This window comes from Trichinella spiralis (genome assembly GCF_000181795.1).
Source record: "Trichinella spiralis strain ISS 195 chromosome Unknown Scfld6, whole genome shotgun sequence".
Taxonomy (NCBI): Eukaryota; Metazoa; Nematoda; class Enoplea; order Trichinellida; family Trichinellidae; genus Trichinella; species Trichinella spiralis.
In genome coordinates, this window is record NW_003526945.1 from 2,911,771 (window position 1) to 2,926,434 (window position 14,664).

Here is a 14,664-nt window from a genome sequence, read left to right on the forward strand (position 1 = left end):
GTACAAAATGACTGGAATGAAAGTTATTTTTGTAGACAGCCGAATTTTAATTGGTCATCGATTATTTGATTACCAACGATTCAGTGCAAAGCGTGAAAATACTTTTCAATATTTAAAATAATTTAAAAAAAGAAAAAATTCTTTCCAACCGACGGTCTCCACTGGACGAGCGGATTATAAAGTTGCACGCGTTGCAGGATTAAGTGGGATTGCGCATTCGCTTTTCAGTTCAGCTCAGTTGGACGTCATTTTTATTTTTAGTATTTGATATAATTACGCGGCAATGCGAGAACAGATTTCACGAGCAGTATTATTCATTTTCAGATATTTTTTTCTTCACTTCTTCCCTTGAAAATCGTATTCGAAGAGTGGATTTGAAATTTCCATCAATAATCTGTTTGCTTTTTGAAATGTGAATACAAAAATCATTGCACACACACACACACACACAATTATTGAACGCACCGTTATTTTTTCTTGCTCGAATGAACCAACGGCATGTTAATTGAGCAAGTGTCGTTGTTGTTTAAACAGGTGAAAGTATTCACTCGTAACAGCATAATTGAGAAAATTGAGTACAAGTGGAAAAAAATAATAATTATTTGAAATTTTTAATTAAAAAAAATTGCAAGTAATTTCTTTATGATTCGAATCCAAAAGCGTTTTATCGATCGTTTTTTTCTCGTTCCTATGAAACTAGTGTACGCTGGATGAATTGAATTGCTTTTTGATATAGATGGATCAATAATAATAATGATAATAATGGCAGTTTTTCTGTTTGATCAATTTGGAAAATTCATTTTTTATATTTTCCTTTAGCCGTTCCTGTTGAATGTAGTCGTCATAAGCAGTGTGTTGTCGATTCGGTGGAAAGTACACATCAGAATTTTTGTGACAAAGAAAAGCGCCTTTGCTTGTGTCGAGCACGCAAAGATAACGAACATGCTTGTCTGAAAAGTAAAACAATCGTTGTTGAATTTTGTGTATAATAAACGAATATATATATATATCAATAATTTGCAGAGAATTTGAAGATAATTTATTTGAACACAACGCGCAGTTCGGTTTATTTGGGCGAGTCGTTCAAGATCACCTGCTGCGTGAATATTGAACCACGGTCGGTGCGGTTTCGATGGTTCCACAACGACACCGAAATCCCCTCCACCCTGTATCCGGACTTGTTCCAGCTGTGCTGGACGTTGAACGTGACGAACGCGAGGTTCGCCGACGCCGGCTCTTACACTTGCAGCGTTAAAACCGACGCCCACGGCAACGCTTGGCTCAACGCCAGCGTCGACGTCCAAGTGCGAGGTAGTCGTTTTTTCGCCTTTGTCAGGGAAATGGACGGTCAACACTTGGCAGTGACCAAGTCCACGGTTGACCGGCCAAATGTGACCGAATCGCGCTCCGACAATAGCAGTAAGCTGGTGGATTTGGCAGTAGTTTTTTTTTTATTTTTTTGTTCCTTGTTTATTTGTTTATTTATTTGAATGAAAGAAGAAAAACAACTGCACGTAATAATCTTATTTCTGACTGATTTGCGTGCTTTTTTCATTTGCATGCCTTTTTTTTGCACGGAAGAAACTTCATAATTATGCAATTGAATGGAACGTGATACGCGGAATACAGTAAGAAAAATAATTAAGACACTTAATTGTATTGTAATGGGAATGATTGATTTGATGTGCAGTTTTTACGTGCATATTTTAGTATTGTACGTGATGAACTCAGTTGAATTGTCACTTAAAATTTCAGTACAATACTCATTTCATAATCGTCTTAATTTATTTGATGTTCAAGTTTATATTTCATTTTGAGCAAGATTTGGTTTTATAGTGGCGTTATTGTCGTTGTTGTTTTTGCTAAGTTATTTGTGAATTTTTTTCGATTTAAATAACTATATTTAACTATCAATAATCATTTGTATGAAATTGTGTAGACATCTTATATTTTACCGTTTTCAAAAATAGTACTTTATTTATACGAAGTTAATTTTTGTAATTGTAAATTAAGTTCATGAATTGTACTTTATTTTTTTTAATGTTTTCTTATTATTATCTAGATTTTTGCACATGTTAAGTAGGAAAAAAATAAATGAAACACTTTAATGATGGTTAGAATTGTATTTGTCAAGTGGTGGTGTCGTATGTTAGACGAACAAACGGAGAAAATAGAATTCCAAAATATTTAAAACGTTTCAAAATGAAGGAAATTATGAAGAATAATTGTGGAATGTTGTTGATCGTTGACAATAGTATATTATTGTTCATTCAGTGGAAATGTGAGTGTATGTGTGTGCGTGTGTGGTCTGTATGTATGTATGTATGTATCTGTGTGTGCGTATGCGCGTTTGCATGGTCATGCTTAAAACTGCTTTTTTACTTTCCATAATGAACGGTTATGTTGTTATTACTTATTTCAGCCAACTTCTTTTTGATGCTCAACGCAACTGGTTTAAACGAAGCTACAATTATGCTCGATTGGGTGGCAAATCCAGCTTCTTCTGCAATTAAATTTCGGTAAAATCTGTTTATTATAATTATATATTTTTTGATTTATTAAAAAATATTCATGTTTATTTCCTTTTTGATGTTGCATTGAATAATTTGGAGAAATTCAATTCAGAGTTGAATCATTGGACGAAGAAGAATTTGCCATAGAAGATGTGATCTCAGCGGATTCGAAACCGCACATCATTTCCGGTTTGAAACCGGCATCACATTATTCCGTGTCGGCAGAAACTGTTCCCGGCAGAGGCAGACGACCTGTATACGATAAAGTTGTTGTGCAAACTTTGGATAAAGGCATTCAAGCTTGTATGTTTTTTTGTAATAGGCTCTATTTATCATTCTTTGATCAATAATCTCTTGTTTTAGTTGTACTTTATTTTATAATCATTAATAATAATAATAATCAGTTCTGTTTCAATGTGACTGTTTAGTTCCAAGTCCACCGCAGCAAGTCAACATGCGGATGAAAGATGAAATTATTCGGACGAAATGCGAACTTTCATGGATGGCACCACTAGTTTCGAACGGACCAATTTTGTACTATATGGTTAGTGATGGTTAATTTTTTTTTGTTGTCTGATAAGTTTTCATTTTTCTAAAAATAATATTCAGGTCGATGTGTATGGTGTGATTCGCAGAAAGTCGATCAGCCAAGTCAACAAGATGCAAAAGCATCGCCCCAAATCGGTCAATTGTCAAAATCTGAATCGTGTACCACCGAAAGATTCGTGAGTTACATTTTGATTTTATATAAATAAATTTAAAGTAAATAAATAAATCTATATGTTATTTGTTTGTTGATTGAAAACCAAAAAAACAGATTTATGCAATGTGAATTCGAAGGATTGCTTCCGAATCACAATTACTCAGCTCGAGTGGTTGCGGTGAACGCGTTGGGCGAAAGTCCACCTTCGATGGTGAATAGCAAATGTTTAACCAGCTATGGTCCACCTCCTCACATTGAGACGCCGATTGCCGAGAAACGATTCGACGACAAAACTATTCGCATTCTCTTCTCATCTATACCAGATGATATATATGGCCCAATCACGTATGTTCAGTTTCGTTCAGTTAAGCCGCATTTGATATGCGTATAATAAATATATTGTGGATTATTTTGTTTTTAGCTGCTATTTTCTTGCCATTGTACCGTGCACGCGAAATTACAATATGTCGCAACTGCCTCATCCGGTTTATATGAATTTCGACGTTTACGAACGAACAATGCAAAGCAACTTGCACATCATGTTTCAGCCAATCTTCGCTTATATCTCTGAAGCATTTTACAGGTGTTGTTATTTTTTTTATTCATTCACTTTTTATTATCTGCTGCGTGATTTGTTTTATTGCTGTTTTTTTTCTTTCAGCTTGCCTCGAGAGACAATAATCGGCGACGGTAGACAAACCGTCGGTGATGTGAGTAGTACGTTGGAATTTTTGGGACGTTTTCCGGCCCAGGATGGAGAACTGCAGCGTGGCTACAAGTACACTGGTTTTTTGATTGTGCGCGTTGATCCGGACAATTTGGTTTACAATTTGACTAGCAATGGCAAACGTGAGCTTTTGCAAAATTGGCTGCAACCAACATACGGGTTCAGTAATTACTTCAAGCCGGTCTTTCTTGGAGAATCTGGTAATTTTGTGCACGGTTGTTTGTTTCTAGTTGTTCAATTAATTGTCTGTGCTTTTTGTGTCTAGACGTGCTAATTACGGAAGATCAAAGCAGAGGCTACCAGGAGACGATATATCTGTTGGCCGTGGGATTTTCAGTCGTTTCAGTGCTGGTTGTTTTTGGCACTGTACTTTGCTTTTATTATTCGCACATGTACATACATATATGCATTTTCACGGGATTTATCTTTTATTGCACCGTATATTCTATGAGTGTTTGTTTGTTTGTTTAGCAGAGGATGGTTGAAAACGTTGCTTTGTGTTGAGACGAATTTTGTGCCGGATCGAAATTCTTTTGCCGATTTGCAGCGTGTAGCGAAGCGTCGAGGTACAGCGACACTGACAAATTTGTATTGGCATTGTTGTGTATGTAAATTTTCAGATTTTCAACCAACTGCCGTGGAAGATTTGCCGAACGAATATTTACTGCGACACCGGGATTCGAATTTTCTATTTACTGTTGAATTTGAGGTGCGTGTACTATTTTCACTTATTCTATATTTTATTCATGTTTTGAGAAGATTTGATTTAATTTCTTTCTAATGTGTCTTCAGAGTCTTCCAAATTATAATTTCGACACTACAGCTAGTGACAAGTTGGAAAACGCGCCGAAAAATCGTTACAACGACATCAAAGCGTTCGACATCACGCGTGTCAAATTGGAACGTGTAGATGATGATTCATCTTCTGATTACATCAATGCCAATTACGTTCAAGTGAGTATATTATTGAATTGAATTGAATATTAGGTTCCGCTTGAATCAAGCCCATGAAATTGACGAATCATGTTCAGGGGTACAAGGGTAGAAAATTGTTCATCGCTGCCCAGGGACCAACTTTGGATACGGTCAACGATTTTTGGCGTCTCGTCTGGGAGCAGAACGTCAACGTGATTGTGATGGTTACGAATTTGCAAGAACGATATCGGGTAGATGTCGAAAAGCAAAAGTATCCACTCGTTGACATGTTGGTGTTGACGCGTTTGTTTATTTTAACAGACCATGTGCATAAAGTACTGGCCAGAGCATTCGCCGTCGGTTTACGGCCGGATAGAAGTGAAGCCGCTTGATTGCACCTTTTACGCCGATTATGTGATTCGAAATTTTACCATACGCCGTTGCAGAACAACAGCTGATGTTAGTAATATGAGCAATAGTGCTGCTGTTGGAAATGTGTTTTTGTCAGTTGCCAGTTTAGTCGGTGAACTTTAGCCGGGATGGTTTTCTAGGAATCCGAATCGAACAACCTTTTGAACGGCGACTGTCGTTCAATTGTTCAATACCATTTCACCGGCTGGCAAGATTACAGAGCTCCGGAGGGCAGTTACGGCTTTTTGAGGTTCATGAAGCAATTCAAGCGAATCGACTGCACCAGCGATTGTCCAGTGTTGGTCCACTGCAGCGCCGGGGTCGGCCGGACGGGCACGTTCGTCGCCGTCGACAGCATGATGGATCAGATGGCCGAAGAGGGTCGAGTTGACGTTTTCGGGTTCGTCTCCAATCTTCGGCGCCAGCGGAATTTCATGGTCCAGTCTTTGGTAGGGCGTTGTTGTTGATTTTGTCGACTGTTCGTTCCAATCGCACGAACAGGGAGGGACTTTTCCACTGCTTTTCAATTTCGACTTCCAGGACCAGTACGTGTTCATTTATAAAGCTCTGGCCGAGTGGTACATGTTCGGCGATACGGATGTGGACGCGGAACGTGCCGAAGAATACGTCGTCGAACTTCGTCAAACATTGAACAACGACTCCACGGGACTGGAGAAGCAGTACAATGTAAAAATTGCTCACTGGTTGTTTCATGTTTCAAAATTATTACTTGTGTTGTTGTTAGTTGTTGTTTCGCTCGCTTGAAGATGCATTGACGTGCAGTTACGCGAAAAAGTCGTTCAATGAGCAGAAAAATCGCTTCAAAACTGTCGTAGCTTACGATCGAAATCGAGTCATACTGGCTCCACTGCTTGGGCACGAAGACGCTACATACATCAATGCCTCTCTTGTACGGGTAAGCGGTCGGTCTGTGATTGTTGGTGGAAATGGGAATTAATTGTTTGACGCTTTTTAAAAAACTTTTCCACATTTAAGGGATATTTCTATTCGTACATTTTAACCCAAGATCCGCTTAGCAACACCAGGTGGGACTTTTGGCGTATGGTACTGGAGCACGGTGTCGCGTCGATTGTGATGCTCACGGGAGAGGAATTTTTAGACCAAGATGAAATGGTTGGCTGGTTTTATTAGTTGATTTATTAAATTAATTTCCAAGTTTGTTCTCTTTTTCAGTATTGGCCTTCTGAGTTGAACAGCAGCATTTGTTTCGGCGACAAGCCTGCCGTAACGGTTCAACTTTTATGCGAAGAACAGTCGGCGCATTATTCTCAGAGAAAATTCAAAATTACCAATACAAAAGTAGAGATGAATATCAATATTATTATTATTATTATTATTATTATTATTATTATTATTATTATTATTATTATTATTATTATTATTATTTATAATTAATCTCAGCGGGTGTTTATTATATTATAAATTTGAATCATTTTAGGAAAAAGAGCTTCATGAAGTAGTGCAATTTTGCTTCCACGACTGGGCAAACGGTTCGAGTAGAATTGGCCAGTTCGGGGAGCGAAAATCCTCCATGCATCCTCCGAGCATTCCAACATCTACTGCATCGTTGTTCGATCTGGTTGGCAAAGTTTCTCAGAGGCAGAATTTGTTGCAAGATGCAGGACCAATTGTGGTGCACTGTCGGTATGAAATGATTTTGTTTTTTGTTCTCAACATTCCATTAAATAGTGATATACCATCATGTTCACTGGTGACAACAACTGTTTCAGAGATGGCGCTGAACGTAGTGGATTATACTGTGCCGTATCTTTGCTGTTGGAACGACTTCGCGGTGAAGGAAAAGTGGATGTTTTTCAAACTGTAAAATCACTGCAAGCTCAACGTCCGCATATAATTCCAAATGTGGTAAGTTGAATTATAATTGAAATCATTTTAACTGAACAGTAAATTATTAATTGTCTCCAAAATAAAAATTGCATAAATTGAACGAATTTTTGTTCTTAGTTTATTCGGTCGACGTCCCATTTTATTGCTGTATTATTTTTTGCTTCTTATAGGCTCAGTACGATTTTTGCTACCAGTGCGTTTTGGATTATTTGCGTTCATTTAGTTGAAAATTATTTCACACTGATCATAGATGATAAATTGCTGCTTTGATTTGTTGTTTTTCATACGTTTATACTGTGTATTGTTTGTTTGAAGATTCACCAATCTGTTGTTAAGAACTGGCTGAAAGGATAAAGATTTATTTGCTTTTATGATTTTTCCAAATTGCCAGATGCAAGAATTATTCTTTTTTCTTTTAGTTCATCTGAGTCAACTGAAAAGCTATCACGCTGCCCGAAGTGTTGTTGTTATATTATTCATATTTTTTCTTTTCGTTTTTGTTCATGGGTTCTTGATAATTTTATTCTGTCATGTCTTTTTTCTATTCATGACAAAATTGGCCAATCGGCATTTCCAGTGGAATTCTCTTCGCTCTACCCGCACTTTGTTGCCACTGCTGAGAGCTACATGATGATGATGATGATGAGGATAATCCACGTCCAGCTCAGTTGATGTTGTTTCTTGCCATTTTTTTTCAAATCTTTTAGCAGGGATGATGAAAAGGTAATATCTTCTTCTTCTTCTTCTTCTTCTTTTTTTCTCTTCTTCTTGATTACCGTTAGCCGTGACGCACTATTTCCAATAGATGTCCGGCTAAATTGTGTTCTAAGGTGCGCAAGTAAGACGATCTGAGACAGGTTTAGCATAATTTGTTGTTATTGATGCAGTTTTTCGTTATTTTTCTACAATTTCTTTTCACTTTCTCTTAAATCATCGATATTTGAAAAATGAAAATAAACAAAATTGCTGACAATAGGTCATTGGTTAATTTAAAATTAATAATTCGACTTTTAAAGTTCACAGTATGATACATTTAATGTACAATAAAATAATGAATGCAGATAAAGTCGGAGAGCAAAATGCCCAGCTGCTTTAAACAAATGAATAATTTAAAATGTATCAACTTTAAAACTTTGGTCCTGATAACTTTTAACGAGTGAACGGTTGGAAAAAGTGAGTTCAGTTCATAGCACGATGTTGCGACTGTTGGTCCGGTTTTTTTCTGCACTAGCCTCAATGATGGGCTTCGGTAAAGTAGAAACTTCGAAAAGTGATTCCGATCCAAGCGATGAATTAGAAGAGGTATTGAAGAGTGAAAAATGGTCAGTACGGAGTCCATTGGGAAAAGGCGTCTCCGGTGGTGTTTTCTTAGTAGAAAAGGGACATCTGTTTTATAAAAAGGCCTATGCATTGAAGGTGAGCAGTGGAACATTGCCCCCCACTTAAATGAGATGCAGTTGTTAGTGCATCTTATCATACTTATAAACAATAAATGTTGAATAATTAATTCATTGTATAGTAAAATTTGTCATGTTTAGATTATGAAAGACAAATTTATGTACGAAAACGAACGAAACATAATGGAGAAATTGCAGAATAGTTCTTATTTTCCTCAGTTGATTCAATGCAGACGGGGATTGAGATATCATTTTATTCTGATGTCTCAGCAGTTGTGTGATGTTAGCAAAATGTTGAATTTGATGAAAGAAAAGAAATTTAGTATCATGACGGCTGCAAAAGTGTTCAAAGAGTGTGTTGAAGCGTTGAAGGTGATGCACGAGAAAGGCCTGTTGCATCGAGATTTGAAGCCTTTCAATATCTTGATCAGCATGGACGGCAGGCGAGTTCTGCTCGCCGACTTTGGTCATAGTGGCAAGTATGTGGCTGAGAACAAAGAAAAGTATGCATCGTGTTTTATCGGAACGCCCGCTTATGCGTCCTTGAATGTCCAAGCATATTTTGAACCAACGCCGAGGGACGATCTCTTGTCCCTTTTTTACACTGCGGTTTGCATGCTTGGTTGTTTGCCGTGGGTTGACTGCACTGACGCAGTTGAAATTATGTTTCAGAAGACATTTGCAATGCAGCTTATACCAACTCTGCCAGATGAATTCTGGAACATATATTCATATTTGTCCGGTGTCAGTCAGTTCGAGACCCCCGACTATGCTTGGGTGATGCAACAACTGGACGCGTTGATGGACAAGCAGTGCGAAAATAGAGAAAGGAAATACGATTGGGAATTGATAAAATCTGGAGAATGTGAAGAAGAAATTATTCGAAAAATGAACAAACATCGAAATCCTCGATGGTCATTTTTTTCTTACTTCTGATGCTTTTTTTTGCCATAACTTCATTTTCTTTTAATGCTAACATTTTTCAACGATCACTTATTTCCATTAATGAGAATACTGTTGATATATCGTCAGTTTGATTTTTACCATTCAAATAATTAATTGTCCATTATTTCAATCTTTCACTGCAATAAAAGTATGACATTGTTTTTTGCCTATATTTGTCTTTTAACAAAATTAACTGAACTGAATAAGTTTTGCGGCAGATTTCGATTGCTGTGGAACAAACAGTGATAGATAACAACAGCATACGACGAAATTAGTCGAGTGTGAAAGAAACGTGTCAAACAAACCTTGCTGTGCGCATGCGTCTTTCAGCCTGCTTATTTGTCGCTATTTTTCAACGTTATTTCGTGTGTTTCTCTGATTTCCCTATTGCAGTATGCATGTCCGCTGTAGTATGCAAATAAATGGATAAAATATTCTCGATTGCTGTTCAATCAGTCGAAGACTATCAACTGAATACTGACTGTTGACCACGAAGGGGCAAATTTTACATTCAAATAGCACTCTGTACGAAACCGAACGAAAATTCAGTTGCAATGTTCCTCTTCCCTTCGAGAATCTTTTCTTCCAGCTTACGCTTTCCATAAGCGTAGCAGCACTTGTGAAAAAGCTGTTTCGGGGCAATGTCTATCTAGCTCGTGCGATTTCATGAACGCTAGCTAATTGCTGCCATTTGATGTTCTGCATTTCAATTCCGCAATCCTCAACATTCGCGTTTGCCATGTTAGTGGCTACGTACTGCTACTACTATTGAACCTGCGATGCAAATACAACCAAGGTTGCTGTCAACTTTGTAATCGGTCGATCCAACCCTGAACGTAACTTGATCACCAACTGCCAAATGAATTGTTGAAACATGCTCAAAACGAACGCATCACCGACAGACGCGACGTCGAATCTCGCTTCATACAATGACCAAACTGTGGAGGCAGATTGGTTTGTCGGACAGTCGTATTCGACGTTCTGTGCCTCGGATTATGGCAAAGGCAATCAAGTAAGCTTGCTCAGAAAAGCCGGAAATGATGCTGGTAATTTAAGTAAGCATGACGCATCGTGAAAACACGCAAGCACGCACGCACGCACGCATAGCACACGCTACATCCGGTTGACATTTTCTTCTCTTCTTCTTGTTCTTCTTCTTCTTAATACTTCAATACAGCCTCTAATTTATTATTCATTTCAAACTTAACCGATTGGTCAATGCGAATGTAACTTGATTTGAGTGGAAACTTTTCAAAGGAATTTAATCAAATTGCCGTTCTTCTATTTAAACTTAGTTTTCTTTAATTTTACTGTACTAATTTATTTATAGTTAATATTTCTTTTTATTAGTTCGAAAGTGAGTGACCACGCGGCGTACGAATAATGGCAGAACCAAGCGTCTCTGAAGCTGTTGACAGTGCTGAAAGTGATATTTTGTTCTTTTATTCTTGTACTGTTGTAGTTACTGAACAGTTTTAGCACACTAGTGGGATGTATATTGTTGTTGTTTATGAATAAATTCAAAAATCAAAATTAGCACATTTTCGGTGTTGTTGCTGTGAAAAGTTTCGTACTTTGAACGCACGCAATTATAATTTTATTTTTCTGTTTTCTTTTTTTTTTCCAAAAGTGAACATTTCATTTTGCTTTTCGTCACTTGGTAAGAACAGGAAAATGTTGCATTTTATCTGTGAAGAAATTATGTGAAATTGATTTAAATTAATTTATCTTATTTATATTTATATTTATTTATTTATTTTCTTTTAGTCTCTTCTGTCGATTATGAACGAGCTTTGCATGGTAATTGCGAAGGTCCAGATTCATTCTTTATTAAATTAATATCGTCAGATTGCCATGAATTTATTATTCCCCGTCACATGGCTTTAGTTTCTGGAACAATTAAAGCCATGTTATCAGGCCCGGGGCAGTTTGCCGAAAATGAAACAAATGTTATACATTTCAAAGAAATACCATCGCATATATTGCAAAAAGTGGTCCATTATTTTCAGTATAAAACAGTTTACACTAATAGCAGTACAGAAATTCCCGACTTTCCCATTCAGCCGGAATTAGCACTTGAACTGCTAATGGCCGCCAACTTTTTGGACTGCTGAATCGAATGCTGATTCTGTGGAGAGGCATTGATTTGTTTTTTCTCCACAGCAAAACTTTAAATGTTCTTGTAGTTTTTTGGGCACTTTATTCAATTTATAGAATGAATTTCGATCCATTGGACAAGGTTGACATTGTTGTAATTCACACGTGACGCATCAGTTGTATTAATTGAAATATGTGGCTGCTTAATTACTAAAACAATTTTTTTGGTGAAAGTTTTCATCTTATTCCACTAATGGGTGCAAAATATGTTACAGTAATCGTGTGTGTATGAGTTGTACGTATTGATCCGATTGTGTATTCTGTACATTGTGCATCACTCCCGGTTACTGTAAATTATTGTGGCTCGCAAGTATGAGGGTCTTTTTCTCGACTGACTGTTGTTTGAATTGTAGACGAAATAAATTTTCTCAATTGTGAAATAAATTAAAAATATTGCGCACAATATTACAAGCAATTCATATATATATATATATAATACAGTATTGGAATGATAATTTTCAATTTGTACTTTTTCATGTGTTGAATAATGGAAATATTCAATAAATTATTGACAAAAAAAATTTTTTTCTCTGAACACTTGCAAATGAAAAACATTTACATTGTGAAATATTGTCCATAAATGCCCATTGATTTGACAATGCCGTCGGCCGTTGATTATTCCAATTTTACCGCTTCATCATTGTAATGTTCTCAACTATTATGCAAATTTGTTCAAATCGCTCAATGAAATATGTGTGTGTGTGTGTGTGCGCGTGTGTGTGTTTGTTCATATGCTTGAATTGTTCACAATTGCTTTCGACTTTGTTTATTTGTTGGCGCATTAATTGACGGTGGACTTGTTTTGGTTGATCAATTTTATTAGTACAGTTTGAATATTGTGCTCAATTGCAGTGGACGACGGCGAAGATGGGCAAAGTTGATCGAAGCGCGCGAGCTGTATATTATTTATTCTGTTCGTTGAATTGCGCATCACGTTTTCCTGTGTACACAGTTTGCATGCTTTGATCACGATTGCCAGTCGACAATGATCATCATCTAGGGTCTTTTGTATTTGTTGAATAGAACTATCGGTGTGTGATTGAAAATAGAGAAAAGAACGTTTTTTTGCGGACAGAAGGTAAGTTGAAGTGCATCTCGTTGGAAAGCAAGATGGACGTTTATTATTTTGTTTGTTTAAATTATCAAGCTCCAATAATGCGTAGGTGTTGGGTTTGGGAAAGTTGAGCTCGTGATGGAAATTTTTTTTTCCGCATCGCTTGTGATAGTATATATATATATATATATATATATATATATATATATATACTAAGAGCAGCCATGCATGCGGGGACAGAAAGTTGGGGGGGGGGGAAGGGGGTAGGGAAATGATTGATGCAAAAGTTGGAGCAACAATTGCACACAACACAACACAACAGAACAACAAACATCGAGATGATGGATAATGTTGGTGAAACGTTTAATATTGAATATAAATATATAATGGACAAGAATGTCTTTTTTGAAATCTTTTGATCGATCAAAATTGCCAACAGGTTCAACTATTTTTCAAGTTCAAAATCCAAAGTAGCCGACGGTGAAAAATATGCATGCCATTTGCTGCTATATGCGACAGCAACGGCAAAATATGCGTTCGTCGATTGTTCTTTTGACAAATTTTTATAATGTTGTTTCTTTTAATAATGGAAATTTTTAATAATAATAATAATAATGATGATGATGATGATAGAAGAAGTTGTGTGGAAAAAATTATGTTATAAAGTTGAAGTTGTTATTCGAAATTTTCAAACGACCCACGAAACTTGCACCACCGGTCGGTCGGTTGCCATGGAGTCGACCAATCCTGTTTCTTTATCTTCCATTGATCATCGTCCGATTTGACGAATCGCGAAAAAGCCGAAATTTCTACTTTTCAGCACCGGCGAAGTTAGTCAGTCAGTCGGTCGGTCAGTCGGTTGGGTCGGTCGGTTTGAACGATAATTTTAAGCAGTAGAATTAAGCTAAAACGATAATTGGCCGTTTGTTGAACGACAAACATCAACGTCGTCGACACAATCTACCAGGCAAAAGAGATACTTTTTCTTAACCTTTTCCTATGCGGGTGGGATGTGGAAATTTTCAAACAAATCAGATTTTTCGTTTTCTTTTCTTGAAAATATACTACAATTTCAATTATTAAATATTGTTTGTTTATTTTTCAGAGAAAACAACAATTGAAAATTAGTGATGAGAACGATCAGTACGAACACTGATGCTACGATTGTCGAAAGTACCGACAGTGTTGAAAATGGTATTCTTTTTCTTTTTCTTTTTTCTTTTTGCTTTTGACGACATCCTTGATTGTGATTGTTATATTTAAATTTCCATTACAAAATTACAACCGCGTTGTTCTTTCAGTGCCGGATTATGACCGAATCGAGCAAATTTTGCCAAACAACAATGCCGGGCGTGGTCCGTATTATGTAAAATTAATTTCGTCCGATTGTCACGAATTTATCGTTCCACTCGACATGGCCATTGCCGCTTCTGGAACAATCAGGACGATGCTGGCCGGCGTGATGCATTCGACCGAAAACAACATTTTCACCATCCGTCTACGGGAAATTCCATCTCGCATTCTGCAAAAAGTGGTCCACTATTTCCACTACAAGACGGTCTACAGCAACAGTAGCACCGAAATTCCCCACTTTCCCATACCCCAACATTTGGCACTTCAGATGCTGATGGCGGCGACATTTTTGGATTGCTGAAAACATTGGGCAATCTAATTTTTTTTTTCTCTTCGAAAGAAGTGGGGGAAGTGGAAATTGATTCCAATTCTGTTCAACATCAATCGTCATTTTTCTGTTCATACAGGGGGGGGGAGGGTATAGAATATTGAAATGATGGATTCGTTCGATTGATTGGAATTTCTGTTTTTCATTGCAATTTCATTATTGAAAAATAAATTTGATACAAATTTGAATAAATTTCATAATATGAATTGATGCAAATTTTCCAATTCTAATTCCAATTGATTAATATTCTATCACAATTCCACGTTTCTATTCCAAATGTACCAAAACAAAC

At 36.9% G+C, this 14,664-nt stretch overlaps 7 protein-coding genes across 7 annotated transcripts; all 7 read left to right on the forward strand.

The window, feature by feature from the left end:
* The first annotated feature begins 1,340 nt into the window (after positions 1-1,340).
* On the forward strand, positions 1,341-3,242 carry Tsp_10727 (phosphotidylinositol phosphatase PTPRQ). The gene is made up of 5 exons (XM_003373684.1): positions 1,341-1,419; positions 2,423-2,519; positions 2,626-2,816; positions 2,942-3,057; positions 3,123-3,242. Exons 1-5 carry the CDS (start codon positions 1,341-1,343, stop codon positions 3,240-3,242), a joined length of 603 nt encoding a protein of 200 aa, XP_003373732.1.
* A 92-nt stretch (positions 3,243-3,334) lies between these two features.
* Tsp_10726 (protein-tyrosine phosphatase) lies at positions 3,335-5,660 on the forward strand. Its single transcript, XM_003373685.1, has 9 exons — positions 3,335-3,561; positions 3,638-3,799; positions 3,878-4,143; positions 4,209-4,335; positions 4,415-4,652; positions 4,736-4,897; positions 4,975-5,109; positions 5,180-5,353; positions 5,379-5,660. Exons 1-9 carry the CDS (start codon positions 3,335-3,337, stop codon positions 5,658-5,660), a joined length of 1,773 nt encoding a protein of 590 aa, XP_003373733.1.
* Positions 5,661-5,851: 191 nt separating this feature from the next.
* Tsp_10725 (putative HEAT repeat-containing domain protein) lies at positions 5,852-7,365 on the forward strand. Its single transcript, XM_003373686.1, has 7 exons — positions 5,852-5,956; positions 6,015-6,185; positions 6,266-6,403; positions 6,464-6,589; positions 6,729-6,934; positions 7,021-7,156; positions 7,309-7,365. The coding sequence occupies exons 1-7, from the start codon at positions 5,852-5,854 to the stop codon at positions 7,363-7,365; spliced, it is 939 nt and encodes a 312-aa protein (XP_003373734.1).
* A 1,009-nt stretch (positions 7,366-8,374) lies between these two features.
* Positions 8,375-9,471, forward strand: Tsp_10724 (conserved hypothetical protein). Its single transcript, XM_003373687.1, has 2 exons — positions 8,375-8,554; positions 8,734-9,471. The coding sequence occupies exons 1-2, from the start codon at positions 8,375-8,377 to the stop codon at positions 9,469-9,471; spliced, it is 918 nt and encodes a 305-aa protein (XP_003373735.1).
* Positions 9,472-10,863: 1,392 nt separating this feature from the next.
* Positions 10,864-11,594, forward strand: Tsp_10723 (putative HEAT repeat-containing domain protein). Its single transcript, XM_003373688.1, has 3 exons — positions 10,864-10,906; positions 11,248-11,429; positions 11,490-11,594. Exons 1-3 carry the CDS (start codon positions 10,864-10,866, stop codon positions 11,592-11,594), a joined length of 330 nt encoding a protein of 109 aa, XP_003373736.1.
* Positions 11,595-12,969: 1,375 nt separating this feature from the next.
* Tsp_10722 (putative HEAT repeat-containing domain protein) lies at positions 12,970-13,681 on the forward strand. Its single transcript, XM_003373689.1, has 4 exons — positions 12,970-13,052; positions 13,149-13,230; positions 13,364-13,562; positions 13,596-13,681. Exons 1-4 carry the CDS (start codon positions 12,970-12,972, stop codon positions 13,679-13,681), a joined length of 450 nt encoding a protein of 149 aa, XP_003373737.1.
* A 140-nt stretch (positions 13,682-13,821) lies between these two features.
* Tsp_10721 (transcription elongation factor B polypeptide 1) lies at positions 13,822-14,345 on the forward strand. The gene is made up of 2 exons (XM_003373690.1): positions 13,822-13,885; positions 13,993-14,345. Exons 1-2 carry the CDS (start codon positions 13,822-13,824, stop codon positions 14,343-14,345), a joined length of 417 nt encoding a protein of 138 aa, XP_003373738.1.
* Positions 14,346-14,664: the final 319 nt, after the last annotated feature.